Source organism: Thalia democratica, chromosome 7 (genome assembly GCF_965202585.1).
Source record: "Thalia democratica chromosome 7, ktThaDemo2.hap1.1, whole genome shotgun sequence".
Taxonomy (NCBI): Eukaryota; Metazoa; Chordata; class Thaliacea; order Salpida; family Salpidae; genus Thalia; species Thalia democratica.
This window is the reverse complement of record NC_139171.1, coordinates 49,404,268-49,431,841: the sequence shown is the minus strand read 5'-3', so window position 1 is coordinate 49,431,841 and position 27,574 is coordinate 49,404,268. Positions and strand designations below refer to the sequence as shown.

At 25.2% G+C, this 27,574-nt stretch overlaps 1 protein-coding gene and 2 non-coding genes across 3 annotated transcripts; all 3 read right to left on the bottom strand.

Moving 5' to 3' along the window:
* Positions 1–1,710: 1,710 nt before the first annotated feature.
* On the bottom strand, positions 1,711–22,568 carry LOC145841523 (uncharacterized). Its single transcript, XM_082948882.1, has 21 exons — positions 22,443–22,568; positions 21,740–21,837; positions 19,783–19,837; positions 19,362–19,414; positions 18,064–18,234; positions 17,627–17,812; positions 15,672–15,847; positions 14,866–15,326; positions 12,669–12,859; positions 12,066–12,265; positions 11,633–11,819; positions 10,639–11,282; positions 10,455–10,573; positions 10,320–10,389; positions 9,780–10,251; positions 9,480–9,567; positions 9,148–9,245; positions 4,249–4,444; positions 2,524–2,599; positions 2,074–2,194; positions 1,711–1,873 (listed from the first exon to the last, which is right to left on the bottom strand). The coding sequence occupies exons 1-21, from the start codon at positions 22,564–22,566 to the stop codon at positions 1,772–1,774; spliced, it is 3,888 nt and encodes a 1,295-aa protein (XP_082805008.1). The 5' UTR covers positions 22,567–22,568; the 3' UTR covers positions 1,711–1,771.
* LOC145841807 (U4 spliceosomal RNA) lies at positions 5,789–5,932 on the bottom strand. Its single transcript, XR_014370183.1, has one exon. It is a non-coding gene; the product is annotated as a U4 spliceosomal RNA (small nuclear RNA).
* On the bottom strand, positions 7,097–7,295 carry LOC145841789 (small nucleolar RNA U3). The gene has a single exon (XR_014370165.1). It is a non-coding gene; the product is annotated as a small nucleolar RNA U3 (small nucleolar RNA).
* Positions 22,569–27,574: the final 5,006 nt, after the last annotated feature.

Below are 27,574 nucleotides of genomic sequence, written 5' to 3'. Positions count from 1 at the left end.
TAAAAAAACATAAATCCTTAGCAAACAGGTATCCAATGGTCAATCAAATATAATTACTAAAGTCTTTTAATTAAAGATTTTTTGATCTAAAATACAAAAAGGAAAGAAGTAATAAAACTCTAAAGAAAATGTTTATTTTAAAGTTCATAGTCATGATTTAGACAACTTTCTTTTTATAAAACAATCTAAAATACAGTTCAACAAAGTTATAAGTAAGTTTTTTAATTGTTTAAAGGTTATTCTATAGAGTTTCAAACGTTTAACCTTAAACTTTCATCTATAAAACAGTATACTAAATATATAAATACTGATAATTCAATTATAAAACTACCAAAACTTCGTTTTTTAGGTAGTTCGTTTCTTCAAAGATGTTTTTCGTGTCCGATTGTACAAACGTGTAGGAATATCTTTAAATGTGTTACATAAATACAGTTTTAAGGGTTTTTCATACATTAGTTTCTTATTTATTTTTTTTAATTTTCACTACATTCTTTTAAAAACCCAAAATAGTTTATCTACCTAATTCAATTATTATATTAAATATGTTCGTTGGTCAGGAATGGGCAAGGTATGGCCATTAGGCTGTATCTGGTAAAGTGAAAACCTCTGGCCTGCAACGTACTTTTTTGATCAAAAAAAAATTGGACAAAACAATTGACCTTGAGATTTTTATAATAATTTTAGTTTTCAGATATGCTATCTATTTTATTTCTATATACGCAGTAGTACTTGAGAAGGTTTTGAAAAAAATATCTGGATTCGGTGTATCCCTAGTTTTATGTATCGCTTACTTATAAACCAACAATTTAATAATAAAACTTTTTAAAGTCATCATTTTTGTTAAAACTCTGAATTAATATTCTTTTTGTATAATAAGTATGAAGAAATTATCTAACAATTTTATATTTATCTATACTTGGACAAATATCAAATAAATATTAAGTTTCTTAACAAATTTATAATCCAGTAAAATATTTTCAAAAACATATACATAAATTAATTATAAAAATAAAGTAATATTCTTTATAGCGTTTCACTTGTAATTTTTTTTTTATTGTCATAAAACTAATTAATGTCAAGTTTTAGATATGATTTTTTATAAAGTTTTTTTTTATTGAAATGTTTTGTTTGAAGAATAAAAGTCCAAAAGATTTTTGACAAAATATTTTTACAGTTATTTCAGATGTCACAGTGTTCATAAAGTTTGCACATAAGACCATATTAATTTTGTCTATATGATACTAATTTACATTATTTTACACATATCCAAAACATACAACAGTTAATAATACTTGAAAATTTAAAGAAAAGTTACAAAAAATGCGTTTATGAGTAGTAGCCAACAAGTTATTTTGGAAAACTTCAATAGTTAATTAACAAGTATCTGAAAAGCTATACTTAGAAAATATGTACTATCTTAGCAACTTAAAGACAAATCAATTAAAAAAAAAAAACAGTGGTAAAAGTTAAACAATCAAAATATACAGAATTTTAATTGATTAAGTAATTGTGTAGTTTTAAAATTGAGTAGTTAAAGTACAAAAATTTGAAAAATTTAGTAAAAAGTTTGAAAATAAATTTTCGTACTTTTCTAATTAAAAAGTAAGCTTTTTAAACTTTGAATAAAAAATTTAAAATTAAATTAGCTAACTAAATTGATATTGATTCCAAAAATGTTTAAGTAAAAAAATATTTAGAAATAAAGGACGAATCTATCAAAGAATGACACCAAAAATAAACTTATTTTTTTACAATTCAAGTTTATTTACATTTATTTTTTGGGTCTATGTCTGCGAATAATTTCTTTCAGTAAATGGTCTTCAGGCAGTGATGCTTCAGATGTTGAATTTCTGCTGCTATTTATCGATAGGTCCTAAAAATAAATTAAAAAACATGTGAAGACTGAAAAAAAGAATCTCTATTTTCTAAAATCTTTATTTTAAGAAGTTTATACACAAAACAACTTCATATAACTAGAAAATTTTGCTTAATCTAATATAACTACCATATGATACAAAAATAATAAAAAATATATATCAAGTATCAAATTAAGTAAATTTAAAAAATAGTAACTTTAGTATTATTGATAGGAGGAAGGACATTTTTCCGACTAGATGATCTTGAACTGAAACTTCTTATCGAAATGTCGTCGTAATTATTTCCGTTGAAATTTTCTTGACTTTTTTGCAACCACCTTTCAATTTTTATTTATATATAATTTCTTAAACATGCTATTCAGATGTGGGTACAAATTAGTGATATTTCTATACATTAAAGTTTAAAAAACTATATTTCAGGTATCAATAAACTTATTATCTTAAATGATAAAGTCAAAACAGATGCCATTTTTCTAAGTACTTTTAGCAGAAAAACAGCTATTATCAAAAAATATAAAAGTAAAACAACTCAGTTATTACATAGCTTTTATTTTAGTTCTGATTTAGATTTTTTGGTCAAATACATTAAAATATTGATGCTTATTGATGGTTTATGTAAATTTAAATAACTTATCATGTAACTCACTCGTAAGTAAATTGTTCTCTTCTTTTATCATCATTCTCTTTTTCAAAAGCTTTCTGAGATTCTTGTAACTTTTGAGCTAAATATTTGTTTTTTGATTAGTTTTGATAAACACATATTTATTATTATTTCAGCTTAATTTCGTTTAGCTAACAAATAAAAAGCATATTTTTTTTGTTTAATTAAAGGTTGTTTATAATAAGCGTACAAACAATCAAAATTAGTATTATGTTTAGCTGAAAAATTACTTTGCAACATAAATTTTAATTAGAATGAAAACATTAAAGCATTACAGAACAAACTATTCTAGTCAATAAAATAGTAAATCGCTACTTTGAAACTCTTAACTAAAATAGTGTCGTTAATAATTTCAATCTGGTGTTTATGCTAATTTGTCCTATATAAAGAGTATAAATACAGCTACTACTTGTTTTAAAAACTACGTAAACATCAGGTTTGAACAGTAATTATTATTTCTGTACATTAATATACTGTGGCTAAAAAGCTCTTTGAAATGATTTTTTTAATGACTAACTAAAAGATTGTTTTAATAATTTGAGACCTTTAATAATAATTAATTTAATAATTAATATTCTTAATGAAATATACCAAATTTATTTTTACTTACATAAAAAATGTCCGCATATCAGAGACTAAAAAAACATTTATTAAAACAGGCAGCAGTAATATCATTTATTTGTACTAACAACAATTTACACAACATAATATATAGGTAGTAAAAAAAATAAATTTAGCTAATTTCTTTGAATAATTTTTTACTTGTTTTCACACTATAAGCTTACATTCTGTTTTAGTTAAAAATAAAACTTGCATTTCACTAAACCAAGCTACATAATCAACTGCAAATAAATGAATTAGTTATGAGACTGAAGGATTAATATGGTAAATAATTATTAGTTTAAATTCAGTGTAATACTTTTAACGAGCATTTTCAGAACATTTTAACTGAGTAAAGAAAAAACCAGATATAACTAGTTTAATGTATTTTCACAGATCCTTATAATAAGGATCGCAAAAAATTTAAATGTGTTTAACACAAGTTTAGTGTACCACCGAGAAAAGTACCCACAAAAAACACAGAGAGTTATAAATGTTAAAAACATTCTTCTTGTTTTCATCTTTTTATTGTAAAAGTTGTGTAATGCGTCAAAAAAAAACAAGAAAATACCAAATCAAACTAGAAATTAATTGCATAATAAATGTTCTCAGTTTAATTTTATTGTAAAAATGTTAGGTAATGGCTGGTGTATCAGTTTGATTAAAGCAGAAAAATAAAACCATTGTATACAAGAAACCTAACGTATATAAATTATAAATACATAAAATTAAATATGGTCATTAATATCCAGCCTTTATTGACGTTAAAGTTAGAACTTAAACAAACTTAACGAAACTTAAACATAACTTAAAATAAAAGAAAAGCATATTATTTTACTATATATACTTTATCATACTTTACTATTTATATTTAACCAATCATTAGCGTTTCCAATAAATTTTAAGCAGTTGAAATCACTTTTGAATAAAAAGTTAAATAAATATTTTCTTCAATTCGCAAGAATTTTTAACTATATGTACAACCGCTTATTTTTAAACTGACATGAATTATTAAAAAAAACTATCTAAATATATAAAATATGTTTGAATAATCTAATTTAAATATAAATATATATACAATCAAAAACTATCCTAACAACTGATACAAACCTTTAAAATACTCAATTTTGTTACCAGGCTTGCTGAAATTTTTCGTCTGAACTTTCACATTATTGCCGCTGATCTGGTGAAACTTCTTCAGCTTGTAGTCGGCATTCTTGTTTTTCTTCCTTTTCCCTTTCAATATTCTGGCTCTTTTCAGCAGCAGTTCCGGCGAAATCATGTTCCACTCTTTTATGACATTTTGCTGTGCAAATATTCGTTTAATAAATAAAATTGTCTTTAAAAAGTATTTTTTGAAAGGAACTACTTTGTGTAAAATTGTTTAAGTATTACATCAAAACACATTACTTTAAATCTAATATTATAATATTGTTTGGAATATAAGTAAAAGGAATATTTAGAAATACTTGAAGGTTGTAAACGAAAACAAAATATAAAGTATATAAAACTTTCTTGTAATATTTATTAAATTAGTGTTTATTATAAACTAGTTCTTTATGTTGATGTTGCATTAAACTGTTGTTTATGCAAATGCATTAAACTTTTGAACTATATTTAGTACTTGTGTTTTTTTTTCTAGGTATTTTTAAGGCCATAACTATATTGCCTTTAACTTGTTATTTTAAGCTATTCAAAGCTAAAAACGACATATAAACATCTGTAAGTAAAATTATAAAAACATAAAACTTTATTGGTCGAGCGACTTCTTAATGCAAACTTACTTTTATCAAGATAACTAAGTACTTGGAAAAAGTATTTCAAATTTGATCTGTTGTAAATTTGTTTTCACATAATCTAAACATACAACAAGTTTTGATTTTTCTTAGTATTTTAAAATGAAATATTCTGGTTAAACTTTATTGGCAGCTAGTAACTTGAATTAAAATGAACTACAATAAAAAGGTAGATATGCAAGTAAGATATAAGCTAAAATTACTTATTAAATTTTAAATTTTAAAAAATTATGAAAATTTAAACTTACATGGTTGCCACTCGTTTTTTTCCAAACTTTTTCCAGGTTTTAAAAAGTAAACACATTTGGGTCTATTTTTAGGTTAAAGTTAAGTTTAAGATATGAAACTGTGTTAAATAGTATAAAAACATTGAAAATATACTGTAAAGCTACTTTAAATATGTATTTTAACAAAAAAATTCTAGATGGTGACAAAAAAAGTTTATTTATATAATAGATTTTTTGCGTCAAATCAAAATTTTACTACTGAACATGTGAAATTTGTTAAAATTACAGTTTTTTTTCCAGGTAAAGTGGCAACCCTGAATTTATTTAGTTAGCATATTTCAACTTTATATGTAAATTGTAAAAAATTTTAAGTTTATTTATTTTAAATTTTGGATAAAAAAAACAATAATATCGATACGTTCTTTTAAATTTATTGACGCAATACAAAAATTTTCGTAATACTTTAATTGGAAATAAACAAAATGTTAAGAAGAAAACTGATACCTGATGTTATTGATAAATATGCTTAGAAGCCGTAGTCTAACTTGCTCAAAGCGCTATCAAAATAGACCTGTTAGTGCTTAGACAGTTGTTCCAAGCTTGTAAGTGAATGAAGTTTTTATGAAGATGTCCGGTAGACATCTTGCAGAAATTGCCACAGAGTCGAGTCTTTCATCAACAAGGGGCGGGGTATTGGGTATAGTTTTCAACTAGCAATAAACGCACCTCGGATAGACCTCATTGGTTACGTTATCGCCGCTGCGCAAAGCTGTAGTTACAGCGGCAGCGATAAAACCGACCAAAACAAATGAAGCTAGCGTTTGTTGTGACGTCACTAATTGAGAAACACGCTATTTGTGATAAAAACGAGAGAATGTAAAATTTGACTAATTTTTACTGATAATGAATGGTTTTAAAAGATTGTTGGCTTATTATTGATTAAACTGATGAGCAAAAGCTAACACCAATTGCTTTATTTTATTTTCGTTTGATTTATAATAAAAATATTACTAAAGTATGCAAAACATTTTTTCTAGATTGCTTTTAAAGTTTTGAGTAGTATATTTTTGTATGAAAAAGAGCAACTAGTAAAAAAGTAAATAAAAAGTAGCTAAACTTCAAAAAACATTACAATAAAAATTAGTGCAGGGGGAAACGCCTATAGTACTTTACAAACTTAAAATTTCTTTAATTGTTATAGAATATAATCAATTTCATTATTTTTAGTTAGTAGTTGGTAAATAAAACACATGGCATGATAACTGAATATTTAAGTCGGGTCATTCACAAAAACACTTAATTGCTTAATTTAAGAAATCATAATTCACCTGCAAAGAAATATTAGTGTTAGACTTTTCTGTGTAACTAATCAAAGTACTTTTGGTTACAACTATATCAAATAGTTTTATAATATATTGAAAAATATTACTTAAAATTTTTTACAACAAATTAAATCTTATTTTTATAAGTTTACAAAAAATATTTTGTCGTAGGCACCTTTTAAAAGTTATAAACCTTAACATACTTAATGTACTTTTTTATTTTAAGCTATTTTAGTAATAAAAATTAAGACATTCAACTTTTAGTATGTCGGTTCAGCTATATTATTCATTGTTATTGTTATTTATCAATTTTTAGCTTTAAATGTTAATCGTTTAACTGTTTGAATCAATAACTCAAATATGCAATTTTTAGAAAACAATTGTATAATAAACTAAAAGCTTAAACATTTATTGTGAGTCTTTATAGTTAATATCGGATTGGAAAAATACTGGTGAAATTAGATCCAAATGACAATTATGTTTGTAAGAAGCTCGCTTTCGCGTTTGTTTAGAAATAAAGCATTACAGAAATAAACTGTGCTAGACATTAAAATCGATTGCAAATGTTATTATTTTGAGTTTTGTAAAATCAGCTTCTCAAAGCTGGTGGTTTATCACTCAGAAAGGGTGATTCCCCTCCGCTGCAACCGAAGCTGCTGCAGAACAGTCATTACGACAGTTGGGCATGCCAACGTCAAAATTCCTGCTCAAGGAAACACCCCACACATCATCATCGTGATTGGTCGATCGTCATTGTTAAATAACGTTCGTGAGACGCACACTTTAGAAATGATCCCTAAAAGTATGATCTGCTGTAAAGCAGTTTTGCAGAATGTCTATTTCTACACTAAGCAGCAAGTACTTGTGGTAAAGTGGCGCGACGCAGCAAAACGAGTGAGCTTCGCAATTGTGAAACGAGACAGCAGTGTTTGATCATGCTGATACACACAATTATATCGGCTAAAATAAAAAATTGAATTTTCAAATATATTATTAACTGAAGTACCAAATAACTTCTTAGAATGGCAAACATTATTTGTTTTAATTTTTTTTTTTTTTAATAAATTGTAAATCAATTTAACATTATTGTACCACTGAAGTATACATGTAATCAAACAGTTTTTTTTTTCCTAGTTGTAATGTTAAGCTATTTTAAAATAAAATATTTAATTTCCATTATTTTTTTGAAGTATTTTTCTTAACAAATACTAATAAAATTATCATGAAAAACTCATTAATTTTCAAACCTAGCAAAAATTTGTATAAATTAAAAGGCACAATATAAAACTTAACATAAATATTTTCTATATACATATTTTTACTATACACTAAACTTATTAACACTAATTAATATAGAAAAATGTAATATAAACTTTTATTTTACAAACTTTTTGGATAAAAGTATAAATCAATTCTTAGTTGCGTCTTCACATAAAGCTATAGCTGTTAAAAATTTTTAAACTTATTGAAAATATTATATTATTACTATTTAGATTACGTATCATTGTTATTTTGTATATTTTAAACTGTTTTTTTTTTCAAAATTTGTCAATTAGACTATCAATAGTTTTATGATATATTTACTTTTGATTAAAGTTATAGTACTATAAAAATTTCAAATAAATAAAGCTACAGGTTCCGAAAAAGCTATATTTTGGTCTAAAAACAACAGACAAAAACAATCTATGTATGCAATAAAATTAGCATTTAGAAAGAGGTAATAAAAGTATATTTGATTAAGTATAAAGAGGATGACAAAAACTGTATACAGAATTACTTAAGGTTTTAAAACCCTTGTGTATTTCAAACATCAAAGTTGGATTGACTTATACGGTTTACAATGTGTTTATAAGTATTTTGTAATTTTAAATAAGATTTTCTTTTGTAAAAAAACATATTTTCATTTTAATACGAATATGAAACACAACTACCATATATATGATTGCTAAAAAAGTGTACCTAAAGTCGTTACTTATTGTTTTTGAGGTGAAACTAAATAAAAAACATATTGTAAATAACAAAGTGGCCAAATATTCTTTGAAATTTTTTTCAAGGTTTTCTAAATTTCTTCCAGGTTTTTGAAAGTACATACAAGTTTTTTGTCCATTTTTAGTCTAAAGTTAAATTTAAGGTAAAAACTGTCATAAGCAGTACAAATATTTTGAAAAGATACTGCTTTAAAATTATTTAATAAAAAACAATATCGATACCAAAAGAAGTATTGTATATGGTTGAATTATTATCTAATACAAATTTCACTACTTTACATGTAAAAGTTGTTTGAAATTCCCGGTTTTTACATGTTTTCTAGTGGTTTTTGATCAAAACTCCACATTTTCTCAGTTTTTTTTTTTTATTTTTTTCAAATTCCAGGGTTTTTAGCGACCTTGTTTTAACATTGTAAAAAACTATAAATTGTGGGGCTAAAAGCTAACAGCAGAAAAGTTTTTACATGAATTTTGTAAAAATCTACTTGACTTTTAACTTTTCTGAACTTTACTCTTTTTTGTTGTAAAACATTTTTGTTGAAAATCAACGACTCGGTGAAAGCCATCAAAAACCTGACCACTTTTATCACCCAAAGCTGAATCAAAGCCAGAAAAGTCGACGAGTGACAACCTTTCATACAAACTAAAGGATATACAAGTTAATGATAAAAAATACCTCATAAGCAGTGAACCTGCTCACTTGAGTGCTGCAAACGGAATTGCCTTCCACTTGCTCTGATTTCGATATGGAAACAGGCGAATGAGTTCGGTATTCTGATGAATTTAATTATAATTAAATATTCAAAATATAAATTTAAGCGTTTGTTAAAAAAGATCCTAGCGAAACAAGTTCACTGGAATATATAACAGTATGAGTACTTCCTTCATTTTCATAGCTCAGTTGACTCGTTTAACACACAGAGAAAAATATGTCAGTGTAATAAAAGAGCGATACTGTATAATTTGTTATTATTATTTTGAACTAAATTAACTTCAATAAGAATAAACCTTTAATCGGAGATACAGGTATCGGAGGTAGAGGGGGCTTCTGGGCGTAAGGGCTTTTAACTCTTTCAAGGTTTACCGAATCCGGACTCTATATTTAAAAAATAGTATTTTAACAACCAGATAAATACTGATACAAGAGGAATTAGTGAGTAGAAAATTTTAAATAAATCCATGGTTTTGAAAATTAAACAAATTGAACTTGGTAGCACATTGTTTATATAGAAAGAACTAATAATAAAAATGCCGAAAATAGTTAGGAAGAGTGAGTAATATATCTATAACATAGTTATGAGAGCTCACTTCAAAATGCAAACTGGTTGTCGGTTGGTCAGAATACAAGTCGTCAGTCTTGAAGTTGTCAACTTTGAACGCCCACTGCCGGTCAAACAGCTCCTCGTTGAACTCCAACTGCGACAAGTCGATTTCGTCCATCGCTGTGACGTCATAATCGACTGGATCGTTTCGACCAGTTTTTGTGACGTTGTAATCATCGATCGAATTATCGTGTCGATCAGTATTAACAGCCGTTTCGAAGCTTTTTGGTTGTATTTTTGCATTACTGATTTTCGTTCTGATTGTGAAGTCATCATTGCAGCTCGGACCGAAATTAGTTGGCGGATCTTTCAGTGGAAACTCGGAATTGTTTGGTAAATTTTTCGATGTGCAATAATCCGTTTTGATGATCTGATCAGGAGTTTTTTGTTGGTGTTCGTTTTTCGTAGTGGGATATGTGCTTGTATTTTCTTCTTTTGGAACAGTGTTTTTAATTATCCTAAAAAAATTAAAAAGTTTAATAATAATTTTAACCATTTATATTAAATTCTTATTCTAAGAACAAACTTCTCCGTTTTACTTTCATTCATAATAAAATCGGTTTCTTTCTTGTTCAGACTTAAACTGGTTTCATTTTCTGAAAAAAAAACTTTAATAAACCAAATACATAGTTCTAAATCAAGACTAAAATATATTAAAAACCTTCGTTTGTAATGCTTAAACTTTTGTCAATATCTGGATTGATTAAAGGCAAATCGTCATTTTTTACTTTATTTTCCAGCTCACCAGCAACTACCGTGTCTTCGTTTAGCAAAAAACTTCTGTTTGAAAAAGAAAATTTATCTTGAAATAAATCTTATATAATCAATTCAATATGAAAACAAACCTTAATTTGCGGCATACGCCGTACAACTCCCTCAAGTATTCGCAATGAACACTGATAGCGTCCGGATGAAATACACTGCCGCCTTGCTTCGATGCCACCCATTCAAGTGAGCCGTTGATCGCTTCTATTTCTTTCTTCATAACATCACGCCTTTCAGCTAACTTCATCACTTCGCTCGGTTGAAATTCAATAGCGCTTTCACAATCGAGCAATTTAACTTTGGTTTCACAATCGAGCATGAGCGTTTTGAGCATGTCCATCTTCATTGCGGACCTCTTCGACAGGAACGCTTCGTCTCCGCTGCATTGCAAAACCAAATCAACTCGACGGTTCGGCTCGAAAAGGTCTTCTTTGCACCTCTCAGCGTTCGTGATCAAGTTGCCGTGCGCGAGTATCTGTCTCACAAACGAGCATTTACTCAGGGATGTCAGTAATGGAGTCAGGTCCGAGATGAGGTTCTCGCTGATGTCAACAGTGGCAATGTTGGGCGTGTTTTCCAAGAAGACGTCGGCTTTAACCCACGCGAGTTCGGAGATTTGGTTGTGCGAAATGTTGAGGGTTGCGAGGGAGGGGAGCCACAAGCTTGCAAATGTTGAAACGTCGTCGATTGAATTGTGAGACAAGTTTAAGCTGAGTAGGAGAAGCTGCATGAATAAAACAGTAGCTAAATTATTCAAATGTTTATTCTTTGTAATTATACTTAACTAAAAATCATAGTATTAATAAAACTTAATCAATTAAGAAAAATACTAAGCTGTAACTCAAAAAGTTCATGTATGTTGAAAAAAAAACGATTAGCTCAAAACTTGTATATCAAACTTTTAAAACTAAGATTTAAATTATTGCATATAAGTTTTTTTTTTAATTTATAATTAATATAATTTGTGATCAAGCAAAATTTATTTGATTTAAAAATAATATACAACTCAACTTAATACACTTGCCTTGTAAGTAAAACCAACATAGAAATTTAAAAGTAAAACACAAAACTCACTAAATTTTCAAGCTTTGGTGATAGTTTTTCAAAAGAACTAATTTGATTGTGCTCTAAATTTACATCATTGAGCAAGCTGCAGAACTCAACTCCGTCCAAGGATATCAAGTGGTTGTGAGACAAGTCCAGTTTTAAAAGATTAGCGGGAATCGAATTTTTTATATCAATAAAACTGTTGTTTGTTGCCCTGAAAATTAAATTACAGAAGCATGAGAATTTAAAATAAACTTATGAGTTACTAAAATTAAGTAGAATTTTTTTTTTTTCGTAAAAAATTGTAAGTCAAGGTCAAAAATCAGAAATAAAAAAACTCAGTAAAAAATAAACTATCACGCAGTCTTCTTTATAAAATTGCAATCCTCTTTTTTGCTTACTATACTTTATTTTAAATATTTTTTTATATTGTTTTACATAATTCAATAACCAAAAATACCTTAAATGAAGAAGATTGTAACAACTTGACAAATTTGGAAACTTTTTCAAGTTGTTATGAGACAAGTCAATAAAAACAAGGTTGTGGCAATCATCGCAACTTGTACAGTTCAAGCGGTTGTGAGACAAATCAATTGATTCAAGCTTTTTCATTCCAAATAGATTGACATTTTTCACTTTGTTATAAGAAACATTCAAGTGCTGAAAGGTAAATGTATTAAATTTAAATTATTTTCAAGCTAGAACTGATAAACTAAAATAAACAAAAATAAAGCTAAAATTAAGCCATCGATTTAATAAAAAATACATAGGTTAGTAACTGTTATCTATACTGCTAAAATTAATTTTCAATCAAAACTACTCAGAATAAGTTTTTTTTTATTTTAAGTGTTTTATTCGACAGAACTTATTTTGTTTATAACAAAGTCCTATGAAATTATACATAATTGTTACGTATCTTTTACCTACAAAGACTGTTAGCAGATAGATATTTTTTACAGTCAAAGTCGTTTAATCATATAACTTTACCTCAGACAAAAAAAACTTTTATCAAAAATTATTTTATGCACTATTTTACAAACTTTAAGTTACAAAAAAAAAAAACTTTCAACGAAGGAAAGCTGTCCAAGTTCGCTAGACACTCTATATTGCAATTACTCATAGTAAGATGTGTCAAAGATTTATACTGCTCACTTCCTTCTAAAACTCTCACTTGCGCAGAAGGAAGGTGCTGAATGAAAGCTCTCTGCATTGTTAATGCTGTTCTATAGTTTTCCTTTGATGAAGGCCATCTACCTATGTAAGTTGGTTTAGTTTTAAATTTAGTCAAATTTTGCTGATCTAAGGCGTATAAAAGTTCTATAACAAGTTCAGTTAAATGGGGCAATAAGCATATTTTAATTTATTGTAATACAAAAAAATAATTATGCAGCCCTAGTAGCATAGAAACAATAAATGAATTATAGTCTAATTTGTTAGTTTTTATGAAAACTCATAAATTATCTATCAAATAATGATTTTACCGCACTTAAACTTAACAATAAGAAGTTTTCAAACAAAAAAAAACTTTTATTAAGTATAACACTAATAGTTTTACATCATAATCAAAACTTTATTGTTATACTTAAGTGGAATTTACTATGATTGCTAAAAAAACACATATATTTATTTATTAAAAGTTTAATTAACTTATGTCTACATACAAATATATAAAAAATTTAATTGTAACAACACCATTAAAACACAACATTAAAGTTTAAAAATATAATATGAAAAAAGAAACTTAAATAGTTTTATAAAGTTGATCATAACTTTTACAATACGCTTGTTTACATGCAATTACGCTTGTTTAATTAGCTGTGAAGTACTTTTAGCACTATAAAAGCTTGGACACTTAATCAGGGTTGCCACAGATCAAGCTGTAAATGAACTCTTGAATTATTCAGACTTGATTAAATCAAATTCCTAACTAACACCGATTCAAAAATACATAACTAAAGACTTGACAGATTTTAAATTATTCCGAAAAAATTATTAGGCCCTGAAAAAAAAAAGATGAATTGCGAAAGCAAAACTTTTCAGAAAATAACATTAGCAAAATGCAGTTTTTATGATGATGAACTCACTTATTAAGAGCATGTTTATATAAAATGTTCTTAAATTTTCCTGGCTTAAATTTATTTTTGAAAACCCCCTTTTTTTACTGACTTTTGTCAATACTTTTTGTTTTTCCTAACTTTCTCAACTTTGTGGCAACCCTGCTAGATTTACTTTCACACTAATTTTAAAATTTCGTTATGAACTTAAAACTTTAGAAAACTTTGATTAGCATCTTTATGAAAAATGTTTTACAAAAGTACTAATACAATAATTAAATTTAATAAGTTATTACTTACAACCTAAGGATTTAAAAATATTTATGACAAATATTTTTATTTGTTCTAATAACTAAAAACTATGAAAATTATCAAAAGTTATAAAAATTGTTTGGTAAAACTTTAGTAGATTTTTTTAATAGTTTATTTCACTTTTTACTTAATTTACAGATTTTTATGAAAAATAAAATTTATTAGATTTAAATAAAACTTGATTTAGTAAAAATTGAATTCAAATACTTTATTAATCTTTTAAAATTCTACCCCTAAGAAGCTTGTTTAGTTTTCATTTCATATAAATTAAAAAAATTAGTTCAAAAAGAAATTTTTATAAAAACTTAATTTTAAAAGTAGTATTGAGATATTTTTGTTTTCATTAAAAAAATTGTTCATTAAAAAATTTTTTTTTCATCTAATCTAAAAATAATTCAAAAATAAATATATCAGTTTTTTTAAATATGTTTGAGCATTAGTTTATGTTATTTATAAGCGATGGAATTTTATTTAAGTAAAATATAAAAAGTTTTTTTATATTGATTTCATTTAATTTTAAGCTTAGAAGACAATTTTATTAAAATCGCATTTTTTTAATGCAAACGTTTTATTTAGTAGGACATAAAACTTTAGAAGATATTTAGTTGAAATGAGTAATAAGTAAATTTATAATGAATATTTTAATTGATCTAGTGGATTTAATCTGTAAAACTATAAAACTGTAGATTTGAAAACTTAATTGTACAATTTAAAAATTACTAAATATATTTCAAATATCAAAAAAATTTTAGAAAAATTCTAAACTTTAAAAAAATGTTCACAAAATTACAAAAACTAGTACATGAGTTTTAGAATAAAAGTAATTATTTAATGGTTTTAGTTACAAATTTTAAAACCTTTTAGAGTATATTTAATTTAACTGTTAAAATTTACCTGACATAAAGTCATCAGCTGAGAATGGAAGTAAACTCGAAAAGTCGTGGTGCTTGCGAATTTCTTTTTGAAAGTTTTTTTTGTTTGTTGAAATTTGTGAACTACTTTCAAAACTAAGTAGCTTTAAGTTTTTATATCTTTGCCTCCAACTTTCTAATTTTGATTCAAAACTTTTTACGTTTTCTGATCTTAATTCTAGCTCTTGTTCATTTAATAGTCTTATTTTTTGATCTTCCTCTCTTTTTAATTTTTGTCCTTCTTCTTTTTTTAACCTAATTTCTTCTTCTTTTAATTTTCTTAACTCTTCTTCCTTTTTTAATCTTAGTTCTTCTTCTTTCATCAATCTGATTTCTTCATTTTTCAATCTTACTTCTTCTTCTTTTAATTTTCTTAATTCTCCTTCTTTTTTCAATCTTATTTCTTCTTCTTTTTTCAGTCTTATTTCTTCTTCTTTTTTCAATCTTTGTTCTTCTTCTTTTTTTAATCTTACTTCTTCTTCTTTTTTTAATTTTACTTCTTCTTCTTTTTTCAATCTTTGTTCTTCTTCTTTTATCTTTCTTAGTTCTTCTTCTTTTATCTTTTTTAGTTCTTCTTCTTCTCTTTTCAATCTTAGTTCTTCTTCTTTTATTTTTCTTATTTCTTCTTCTTTTTTCAATCTTGTTATTTTTTCTTTTTTCAACCTAATTTCTTCTTCTTTTTTCAATGTTAATTCTTCTTCTTTTTTTAATTTCATTTCTTTTTCTTGTTTCCATCTTATTTCTTCCTCTCTTTTCAATCTTAACTCTTCTTCTTTTTGTATTTTTAACTTTTTTTCAATTGCAAGCTTAAGTTCTTCTTTCAATCTTTTATCTTCTTTTTCAAGTTGTATCCTTTTTTGGTAAGATGAAATCTTGTCTTGATATAATTTTTCTTTTACATTTTGAACCATCTGACAAAGTTGTGAAGAGTACTTTTTTCTTGTTATGTACCCACGATAGTATTTCTGTAAATATTAAAAACATATTTTCTATGTATTAAATGTTCAAAAACTGTTTACTGTTAACACGGCTTGCTAATAAAATTCGAAATCAAACAAGTTCGTTGGATTTTAAAAGCAACAACAGTTAAAATACTACTTTATCTATTAAAAGCTAACGTCGATAAAACTATATTAGTTCCTAAATTTATATAGGATTTTTTTATATAGTTACTACCGTATACTAACACTTTAGCTTTTAATAAGAGTACTCCGCCTACTTTCTGAATTTAGTTGTTCTTCTTTTGCTTTTAATATAATTAACGAGTTGTAGACGTTTCCTAATTCATTTTATTTCAAATATTATAAGTAGTTACTTTAATTTCTAAAATATACATTTTTATTAATGTTATAAAATAACTTAATTAATTAATGTTTGTAAATTAATACTGTGTACTACATGAAAAATGTTAGTTTCAATTAATTAGGTTTGGCATAGGGGGTTGACATTTTTTACTAAAAATAACATTGGATCTTATATGAAATTATAAAGTACAAACTAAAAGCAAGTTTTTATATAACTATAAAATCTTATTTAACTTTTGAGATATTGTAATTTTTATAAAAAGTTTCCAATACAAACGTATGGACCCCAAATTGTTAGGGGTCATTTTTCTTGGAAATCTAAAAAAATATTAAAAATCTATCTTCTCCTTCATTTTTTGAGTTAGAGACCTCAAACTTTCAGGAAACGCTCCTTTTATAGTTTATAAGACTTTGAGTGTTGTAATTTTATAAATATAAAAAAATAAAATTTGAAATAAAAAACAAAAAAAATAGGTGGTTTTGAAAAATTTTGTTTTACAAAATTAAAAAAAAACTCTGCATTCAATCTTTTTGAAATTTAATAATACACTTTCAGTGTAAACTTGAAGAAAATTGCTTAAAAAATGAAGGAGGAGATAGATTTTTAGTGAAATGGTCTTTTTTCGCGTGTTTAGTTTGTGCCTTCCATTAGGAACCTATTGAGGTCACCGACTTTGATCTCTCATACCTTAAAAAATACTCTGAGTTTTTTTAAGCGGTTAAATATGTCTGATAGCTCAGATAAAATTCTATAAAATAAGATCAACTTGTAAAAATCAAGGTGGACCACCCCCTATGCCCTTAATTTGTTTACTTATTTATACACATAGCTTATTTGTGTTTGTATTCAAAGAAAACATCAGCTTATGTTCTATTCTTAAACTTTTATTCTTTGAAGTACATACATATGTTTTTCAAAGGTCTGTAGAACTGATTATTAATTTAACATAGAGAAACATCATTAGTATGTTATAAAGAATGCTGTTCAAGCTGCTTTTATATTTTTCGTGCTATAAATAGTTTTAATAAATATAGGTGTCTAAAATATTCATATATAAAAAATAATTACATAATTTAGTTAATGTTTAATTTCATAATTTAAAATAGTTATAGATATACCTAAAAAAAAATTAGTATAGATAAAGTAATTTTGAGGTATAAACTATTAGTAATCCTAATTTTTATGCAAAAATTATTGTTCTTATTTTTCTATATGCTACAATACATTTTATTAGACAAGAAATTATTTAAAAATCTATTTCAAATTTTTTTGAAAAACAAAGTGTATTTAAATTTGAAATGTTTATAATTTAAACTTTTAAAAATAGAGACTACCGAAAATTTCACTTGGTAAAAAAAAAATAGCACTTATAAAAGTTTAAACTTAATCTTCAGACTAAACAAATCAATACCAGTTATTAGAGATTTTTTAATAAATACCTGTATATTGATAGCAGCCGAAGTATTTCTTTTCATTTTATTCTCATCAGTTTGGTCTTTAAAATTCTTCAAATTATTGTGATTTATTTCCATCAAAGATTTAAATTTACTATTGCTTTCTTCCCTGCTCGTATCTATGTACTCGTATTCAACTGTGACAGAAGCATCTATTTCTTGCAGAATTTTCTGTGATTCGTTTAACTTTGTTAACATGTCTACAAAGGTATTTAAATTTAATGTTATATTGTTAATGCAAATATACAAACTATAAGTCTATATAAATAGTGTTATAAACTGGTATAAAAAATTTTACCAACATATAAAACTAACACTTCTAGTTTAACTGAAACTTCACAATATAGGTAATCAAAAGTAAGTACATAACTAATTTTAATTTTGATTAAGAATTAACCAGGTAATAAAATAAACTATAAAACCTCATCCCTTTTCTGAGATTCCAGCTGAACACTGCTTGTGTTAATTTGTATCTCCTCCAGGTGCTTTTCAATGTCAGGCAGATTTTGCAGAAGACTTTTGTTGTCAACAACGGGTGCTTTGGGCAAGAAAGAGGATCGATTAAGAAGAAGCATGCACTCTGGATTTGTGTTCTAAAAGTTTTTGAAAAAGTTTCAATGAACTAATTTTGAGCGTTTAACAAAACTAAAGCACTTTGAAAACTTATGACAATTTCAAATTTGGTCAAAAAACAAAAGCTTGTTTGCTTAAAAAAACTTTCAAAAAGCTTTATTGGTTTAATTAAACTATTATAAAGATACTAAACTTTAAATCAGTCAAAAAACATTTTATTAGAAGTGTTATTCAGACAAAAAAGCGTAGAGCTTTTTTTGTTTCATTGTTATTTTTTAAATGTCACCTTCAGGTTTTCAATATTTTTATAGTCTGTATGTATTGCTGGACGCTACTAAGCTCTACTTTTGATAATGGCTGGAAAATATTTAATTTTTAAGCAATATCTTGACATTTTAAAAATTTTCAGAACCATTCGCAGTGGCTGAAGGTAAACTTGACAAGAACTTGGAAGTATTATTTTACAAATAATACTAAGAAAAAAAATAATGAAATACACATTTAAATTATTTTTCTCTGGTAAATATAGCTAAATTTAAGTCAAATTTCAAGTCATGAGTATTGACTGGACATAATGAAAGTAAAACTTTTTAAATATTAATAAAGCTTTAAAGTATTTTTTTGTTACAATCAATTTGTATAATCAAAATACTTATTATAAAGTAAAAACAGATCTTGGAAAAGTATTTGTACACTGAAATTTAAAATATTATTTTCTTACACTATAAAAACTAAACCAAAAATTAAAATTTCAAGCTTAAAAAAAGTTGAGAAAATTATGAACATATACTAGTAAAAATCTTATTAACAACAAAACATGAATCAAAATCTAGAATATAAACAAAAGTTATGTAGAATGTAAGTCTTAATTTATGTAAAAGTTTATAAAAACACAACTTATATCTTTATGATGTTATGATGAAATAAATCCTCTGTTAAAAAAATAGCAAAATTCAGTAAAAATGTAACCATAAAACTATGTAGTGCTTTCTTTTTTAAAAAGGTTTTAAGAAATGGTCTTAACATATTTCGAACAGCAATGCAGTAAATTAAAAAAGGGTTATAGTAAACTTATTTTTTGATATATTTTTTTAAATAAATTAAACATGAAACACATTGTGCAAATATTACAACAAAATTTACCCACTTTAAAGTTTAAAAGTTCTTTTTTCAATTCTTCCTCGTTGGTATCTTCATGCACTGTAATATATAAAACAAAATTGTATTTACATCAAGTAAAATTAAATAGTCATTATTGTTATAGTTATATTATTGATTTTCAACAGACACAAATAAATAAAATCAAGAAATAAACTATATTATCAATTCATAGGCGTTTTGCAGTTTTTAAAACTAATAAAATTATTATTAGATGAAAACTTCAGAGCTTATACAGAAACGACAAAGCAATACATTATTACAGGAGAAACTTAAACAATATTAGCAAACTATATGGTAAAAACATTTTTTATATAAAAACTAAACTATTAAAAGTTATTTGAACTATTAGTTAAAGATATATCAAATAAAACTTGTATGAAACCAAAGTTAATTTATTTTTAACTCACTTTCAGCATTAAAATCAAATTTAGGTACATTTTTTACTGAAATACTCCGGTTGACCTGTAGTAAAAAAACATTAAAATTTTTAGGAACAGACATATTATCACTAAAACAATATTTTTAAAACAGTTTAAGTTTATACATTCTCTAACAAACATGGGAATTAAGACCAGTTGTGACACATGACAACGCCTAATAATGCTATAGAAGGTATAGACTACCATTAAAACATTCATCTCTCTAAACTAGATGTTCCGTTTTATTTCTTTTTTTTGTAGCTTTGAAAGAGCTGATTTTTTTATTTAAAACACAATAACATTTAAGGTGGTTTAAATTGTTCCCAGCTCCTAAAACTTTTACATGTTGCCCCAGATTAAGACCATAGGGAGTTTCACACAACTTTTTACAAGTTGATCTTATTTTCTAACGCTTTATCTTAGTAATTATTATATTATTATTTTCTTACAGATTTAGAATTTTTTAATTTGCTTTGTTGTGAAATAGTGTAACTGTGTTTCTTAAAACAATAAATTTTAGTTTTATCTTGGTTATTAGGAAACTTTTACAACTCAATAAAAATACCAGTAGTTCTCATGATATAAGTAATAAAACTAGAGAATTAAATAGTTTCACCATAGAAGGCAAAAACAGTGTTTTTTTCTTTAAATATTCATAGCTAGTCTATTACCAATATTTTAATGTTTCAACAATTTTTTTCTTCTATTAAAAAATTCTTTAATACTTGAAAACCAAACTTTGTTCTAATTTTTTATGTTCTAATACTTTTAAAATTCTAAGACTAAAAATATTTTAAGCTTTTGAAGGAATGTTTCATAAAAATTTGTTTCTAGCTCAATAAATATAAAGAAGAAGGATTTTATGTAAATTTAAAAATTTCTGAGAAATTTTTCAAGAAAATAATTATCTAAAACTTCTTACTAAATGACTAAACCTTCAAAATCTATTATACTTTAAAATTTGATAAAAACTGACTAATAACTTGTACTAATGCACTGTTATGAAAGCAAACAACATTTTTTGTAAAAATACTTAAATTCCCTATGGCCTAAATAGAACTCATTATAAAATTTTTCAGCAAAATACTCAGGTAACTAAAAAGTTAAGTAGTTTCTATACCAATATAAAACAACTTAATTTATTAAAAATGATTAATAATCGGACAAACTTTGCTTAAACAAATTATTTTTTTAAACAGTCTTTAGAAATTTACACAAACTTCTATTTACTGTTTCAATGTGTTAAACTTGAAATGATTTGTTAAAAAGAAGAATCAGATATAAATTTATTAATAATTTAAACCTCTTATAAGAAACTTTTGAACTCTTTAAATTTGGTCTGTTCTAGCTCAAAAGGTATTTTAAATTTAAAAACAGTGAAAAAGTGTTTTAAATTGACTTATTATGTACAGGTAAGAACAAATTGTATTATAATTATTTTATTTTACCCTTATATAACCTTAAAATTATTTTTTTTAATTGAAGTTATTTTTTCAGCTAAAATAAAACTTTAAAAACAACATTGATAAAGATAATAATAAAGCTTCTTTTTTTTCTCCAAAATTTTATTTTAATTTATTAATCTCTATCTAGATAAAGATTGTAATCAAGATTTTTAATTTAAATATTTAAATTACAAGCTAATAGTTTGTTAATACAGATCCTAGTTAAGCAAGTTTGCTGGAATATATAACAAAAACAATTCGCACAGTTCAATAAAGAAAAGTAGTGTGAAAATAATTTTTATTGATTTTTAATTGATATATTTAATTCAAAAAAAATTTTATTAAAAAAATTTAAATTGCTAAGATCAAAATTATTTAAAAATATGAAGGCTAAATAATAAAGTATAGTTGCTTGATAGTTAGTTTAAACAATTATAAGGTAATATAGTAAAATATCTTAAATTTTACTTTATAACAACATTTTTGTAAAATAAAACTACATTTTCTATTGTTGAATCAATATCTTCAATTAGTTGATTATAAGAGTTTTCTGTTTCTTTGCTTTTTTCAACAAACAACTCTAGCCATTTGAACTTATCTGTGGATTATCAAAATTAATTAAAACTATTTTTAAAGTTTAGCAAAAAAAAAATGTAATTCAAACTAAAATTTGATAATTAAAATCTAATAGCTATTCAATTTTAAGTTTACATTAACTTGATATGTATAAAGATAAAATAACTAATCTATAACTTTTTAAAAATTTTATATTTTTATTTAAATTTTTACTGCATTTGGGTTAGAAATATGACAGAGGTCTGGTAATTAAATACTACCTTAAATTTTTTATATCATTATTTTTTAGTTAAAGAAATATTTCATAAAGCGTAGGCAACATACTGCCTGAGGAATGAAAATGACATGCTAAAAATTACAATCAAATCCACCCAGCAAAAGGTAAAACTGCAGCCCATGAGGATGCAAATCTGACTTCCTATACAAAATGAAATTAAAACTTACGCTAGATATTCTGAGTCTGTATGAAAAAGTAAAATAATTAGAAATATTTTTGATAATTAAGTAGTTTTTTAACCAAAAACCAAATGAAACAATCCAGCCCACCAAAGAGTATTTTTTTCCATGTCTGACCTGCTTACTGAAAATATTGCCTACATATGGTCTTTAATGACAATAAAAACTAACCATTGGTGTAAACTTTTTTGAATTTGTCTTCATTAAATTCAACTTCATCAATTTCAGGACAGTCTTCTATGTCCTTGGATGAAATCTTTTCTAATTCTCTATCAATATATTCTTCAATTTCCATTGCAAAACTTAAACCTAGTAGTTTTTGTTTAGAAAATTTAGCTTGTATGTTGCTACAATAGATGGCTAAAACATTTTGTCAGTTTCTTAAACATTTTAGATTGGTATAATTTTTAGAGTTTAAAACAGGTTGCAAAAAAAAATCACTATAGAAAGGTATTACACTCGAACGTTTTTCATACTATTTTTCAAAGTTGCAAAAATAAATAAATTTAAATAAAAAATGTCTAAATTTTTAAGTATAAAATATTTTCTTTTTTACTAGTGCAATAAGGAATCTTTCGCTTATCAGGTACACTGCTTGGAATAATTGGATACCTTTTAAGTTTTGTCCTATACTAAGTTTCTTAATATTTTACAACTTATTCGCTTTGATTAAAATTAAAGTTAAAGATTAAAGTAACTTGAAAACACTTTGTCTTACAACGAAATAGTTGGAGTGACCATTTTGCGGTTCAAAATTTAATATAAATCTATTAGTAAAATAACTAAAAACTTTTGAAGTATTTTATCTTGCTTATTTACGGACAAAAATAAACAAGTCACCTTTTATTAAAACTCTACTTTAGACTACAAAGTTTTGTTCCGAATGTATATCATCATCATAAATTATAATATTACTTTTTTATTAAGTAAATACAACATAGGAGATTCTAGTCACAAAAACTCTAGAGTGTAGGTAACAGCAGGATAGCCAGAATTCCAAAAATAAACTTTTCTGAAACATAACTAATTCTTTATTAATTTTAAATGTTCTGTTTATGCATTTATAAGGGTAATTGCTTAGAGTAAATTGACAACTATTATATTTAATAAGAGACTATGTTTTATTTAATACAACTATTTCACTGAAACTAATTTTAAAAGTAGGTAATATTTTTATCAGCTTATTAAGTTTTGTTAAATTATAATATGCTTAATATCTATAAAAAGAAGTGTATTGTTTGTATTTTGTTTTAAAGCGCATAATATTTTAAAAATAAAGCAAAGTGACGATATGTTTTACAAAAGTTTGAGATTTGATGTTCATTTGAAAAAATTTTCAGAAACAGCAGTTTTAAAAGCAATTTTTTTTTCATTATGAAAAAGAGTACATTGCGTAATTATTAACAAGTCAATTTTAAAAAACATTGTACAATTTTTTAAACTATGTTTATTTTTTAATACAAAACTATATTTCTATTTAAACGCTAGCTATCTAACATAAATTAATAAAAATTGTTAAAATTATTAGGAGTTTACTGAAATTTTTAATATCTACGGCTTGGATTTGTTTCGTATTAAAGTCTAATATATTACTAAAAAATTCATAATAAAATCACGTAGGCTGAAAAAATAAGAAAAGGAGAAATGTTATATATTCAAAGTTGAAGCGTCGGCGACGGCGTCATTTCTAAAGTCGCTTCTGATTGGCTTATGTTTTACTTATTCTTATTTAAAGTTTTAAGTGACTTTTTTTTAGTTTTATTTTCTATGTATTTGGGTGAGGTTGGTTAAAGATAAGGGTTCAGATTAAAAAAATTGGGTAAGATAGAATAGGGATAAGGGTATAAATGTTCTTTATACTATGCTATTTTATCAATTTACCTCATTTGCATATATTTGCATAATGTTATGAATAAAAAAAAATCCAAAAACTTACAACAGCAGCCGACCCAAAGCTGTAGATAAAAGACTAAAAAAACATAATATACACATCTATTACGACTTACGAGTCTTGTTGTATTGTAATGGTGTTTGTAACTCTAATATTTACTGAGTCAGCAAAATAAAGTTTTGTTTATCATATTTTTTTTAATAAGAATTTATTTTTTGATAAACTTTTAACATGTTTTGGTAAGAAGGGTTAGGAGTGAGGGTATATTAAAAAAAATTAAAAAAAAACATTTTTTAATTTTGCTGACTCATAAACATTAGAGGAAACACCATCACATTACAATGGGACATTTGGACCCATCTACTACCAACTTTTTTTTTTCAGATAAATCTAAAGCAACAAATATTCAATCTAAATACAAAAATAAAATGTGAAAACTTTTTATTTTATTTGTAGTTACCAATAGGTAGCGAATTAATTTATTAAATGTCTTCTTCGTTTTTTTCATCTTGTATCAAAAATTACTAAAGTTGCAAGAAAACAAAATTAAAAAAACATATACATCTGTAACAAACAAAATATCTAAAAAGTTTAAATTAAACTATTTGTAGTGCTTACTAGCTTTTGAAAAAATAAATAAGAATTTAAATAAATAGTAAAATAAAAACTTAAAACTTTAAAAACAATAATTTTAAAGTGATATATATTTAATGTTCTTTAACCTTAATGTAAATCAGCTGCTAAAATTTTAGTTTTTTTTTTTGATAATCGCTCAGGCTACATTGAAAATTGAACGTAAATACCGTTTAAAATCATCTTTAATAGTCCGTACTCTTACTTTTACCTAGAAAATAAAAAGCTTAATAATCTTTTGAAAGTCTAAAATTGTATTTTTGTTATATTTTCAAAACTTTTTCATATCTTTTCAGGTTTTTAGTGCTTAAGTAGTACTTTGTAGATGTAGAAAAGTGATACTACTTGTTTGTCAGGTTTTAAAAAGTGCTGGATAAATAATAAATGTATGTTTGTTTATTTTACGTTTGTTTATTTAATACATTTAATAGATAAATAATATATATAAAACAAATTGTTTATTTTTCCCATTATTCTTCCAGTTATTCTATCTATTTAACAACCCAGTTGAAGTGTCCTGATTCGTTAACACACAGAAACATATGTTGGTACAATAAAGGAAGATTAGTGTACAATTTGTTTTTATTTATATTCCAGTGAAGTTATTTCACTAGGATCTTTTGTTAGCAAACGATTAGACCTATATTTTGAACAGTTAAATAATATATATTTAATTTGACTTATAGTAGTTAAGTAATTTTGTGATTTAAGTTTAATTTGCAATGGCAACTAACAGTAGTAGTATATTTTTCCAACGTTTTTAAAATTTAGTACTTTTCTATAACCTATAAAATATATAAAAAAAACTTATAGTATAGCTCCTTGTTTAAAATTTTCTTTCTAAAGCTTCGTTTTTTAGAAATATCATAAACGTTTAATCAAAGCTAATTTTTCTTAGTTTTACAAACAAGTTTTGGCTAAAACACAAATAATTTATTTTAATTTTTCTTTTACAAGTAAATTGTATTGTATGTTGAAACGTCATCTGTCTGTTTATAAGCGATGTCATTAGAAACTAAAAATGTATAACATTACAACTATAAAATATTTTTTAACTGTCTATTTTGAACTTTTTATCTAGAATAGGGGTGGGCAACGTAAATAGTTGACGGGCCGGATCCAAAAAAAAAGTCCTCAGCGGGCCGGAGCATTTCGAATTAGTTATATACTGGATTCAGCTGGATCTATTTTTAGATCTGGATCCTAATTTTAAAAAATTATCCTGATCTGGCTAAATACTAATTATGCTTATTAATACTAATAAGCATATAACGTATGCTTATTTGAAAAAGATTTGGATCCGGTCGGGTGCTAATTTATCGTGTATTTCAGAATTTTGAATCAATATATTAATTACCAAGGTTCTCAAGTATGAAATTTTGTTTTAATTTTTATTAAGTATTCATAACTATATAACTATTGTAACTCTGGATCGAATTAATACTAATTAGTCTTATAAAAACCACAGTTTACTTACTAAAAAATATTCGAGCCTAATATTTCAAGCTAAAACATTAAAAAATTGCTAATTATTCGAAATTATATAATTTTGGCAATCCTTGGCTGGAGTTTTCATTAATAATATTATTCAGAAGTTAACTAAAATTACAAAATTAAACTACTACCTTTTAATTTAAACAAACTTATTAAGATTCATTACACATTTTTGCACGTATAAAAGAAACAAAACAACAAATAATTCTGATATAATAAACAGCTTTACCGTAAAAAGCAAAAACATTAAATTAAAAGATCTTGATGAAACACTTAAGGTTAATCATATATCACAGTTGTTTAAATCTAGTTGCATGAAGGTTTGGAAAAATCTGCAAGTGCACTGAAATACCGATTAGGTTTGAGGTTAGCTTATCCTCGTTAATGTTAATGGTCGGAAATGTTTGTTTTCAAATGTATGAAGTCTCGAACAAAACGACTAGGTTCATGGTCATATTTTGAAGTTGACAAACTTTGGCTCGTTCAATAATACATAAAATCTATCTAAAAATCTACTAAAAGCAGCGATATTATATGCTTAATTGGAATTTTAATATCAAAATATTTAAAAAACAGTTAAACCTAGATAAAAAATTACTTTGACTTAAAATTCTAGTACATACTTTTACTTTCAAAATATCAAACAGTAATGATCAACTTATGAAACTTAACTAAGTTATCTACTCTAAAAATAACACTATCAAACAATTCATCTAAAATATTTTATAAAAGTACTAACATAAAATAACGAAATACTAAAATAAAAAGAGATTAATTAATACTAAACATGATAACTATAACAATTTAATAGACTTTTAGACTAAGATCAGTTTCACTAATGAAAATAGTACTAAACGAAAAACTAACATATAAAACTGTCATATTATATATTAAATGTAAAGTTTAAAGAGTTTAGGAGGAATAATTACACTAAAGAGAAGTCAATGAGATATTTGTTGATCATCAAAGTTTTTAAAAAGTTGTTTAAAATCTGGAAGTATACAAGAAGTAGATATTCTCAGTAAAAACTGCAGATTGGTATCAGTAAGACTTGAACGCAGCTAACTTTTGTTTATATACATGGTTGAGAATGTTTGTTTGCAAATATATATAGACCCAAACAGAACAAGTAACTTCATTGCCTTTTTTTTTAAATTAAAAAACTTTGACTTGTTACGTAGGGCATAAAATCTGTCAAAATTTTAAGGTTTGAACTTTTTTTTAGTGTACTGTCACATTTAAGTTTAGCAGTTCTAACTGTATATTTCTAGGTGCATTTTCGGTG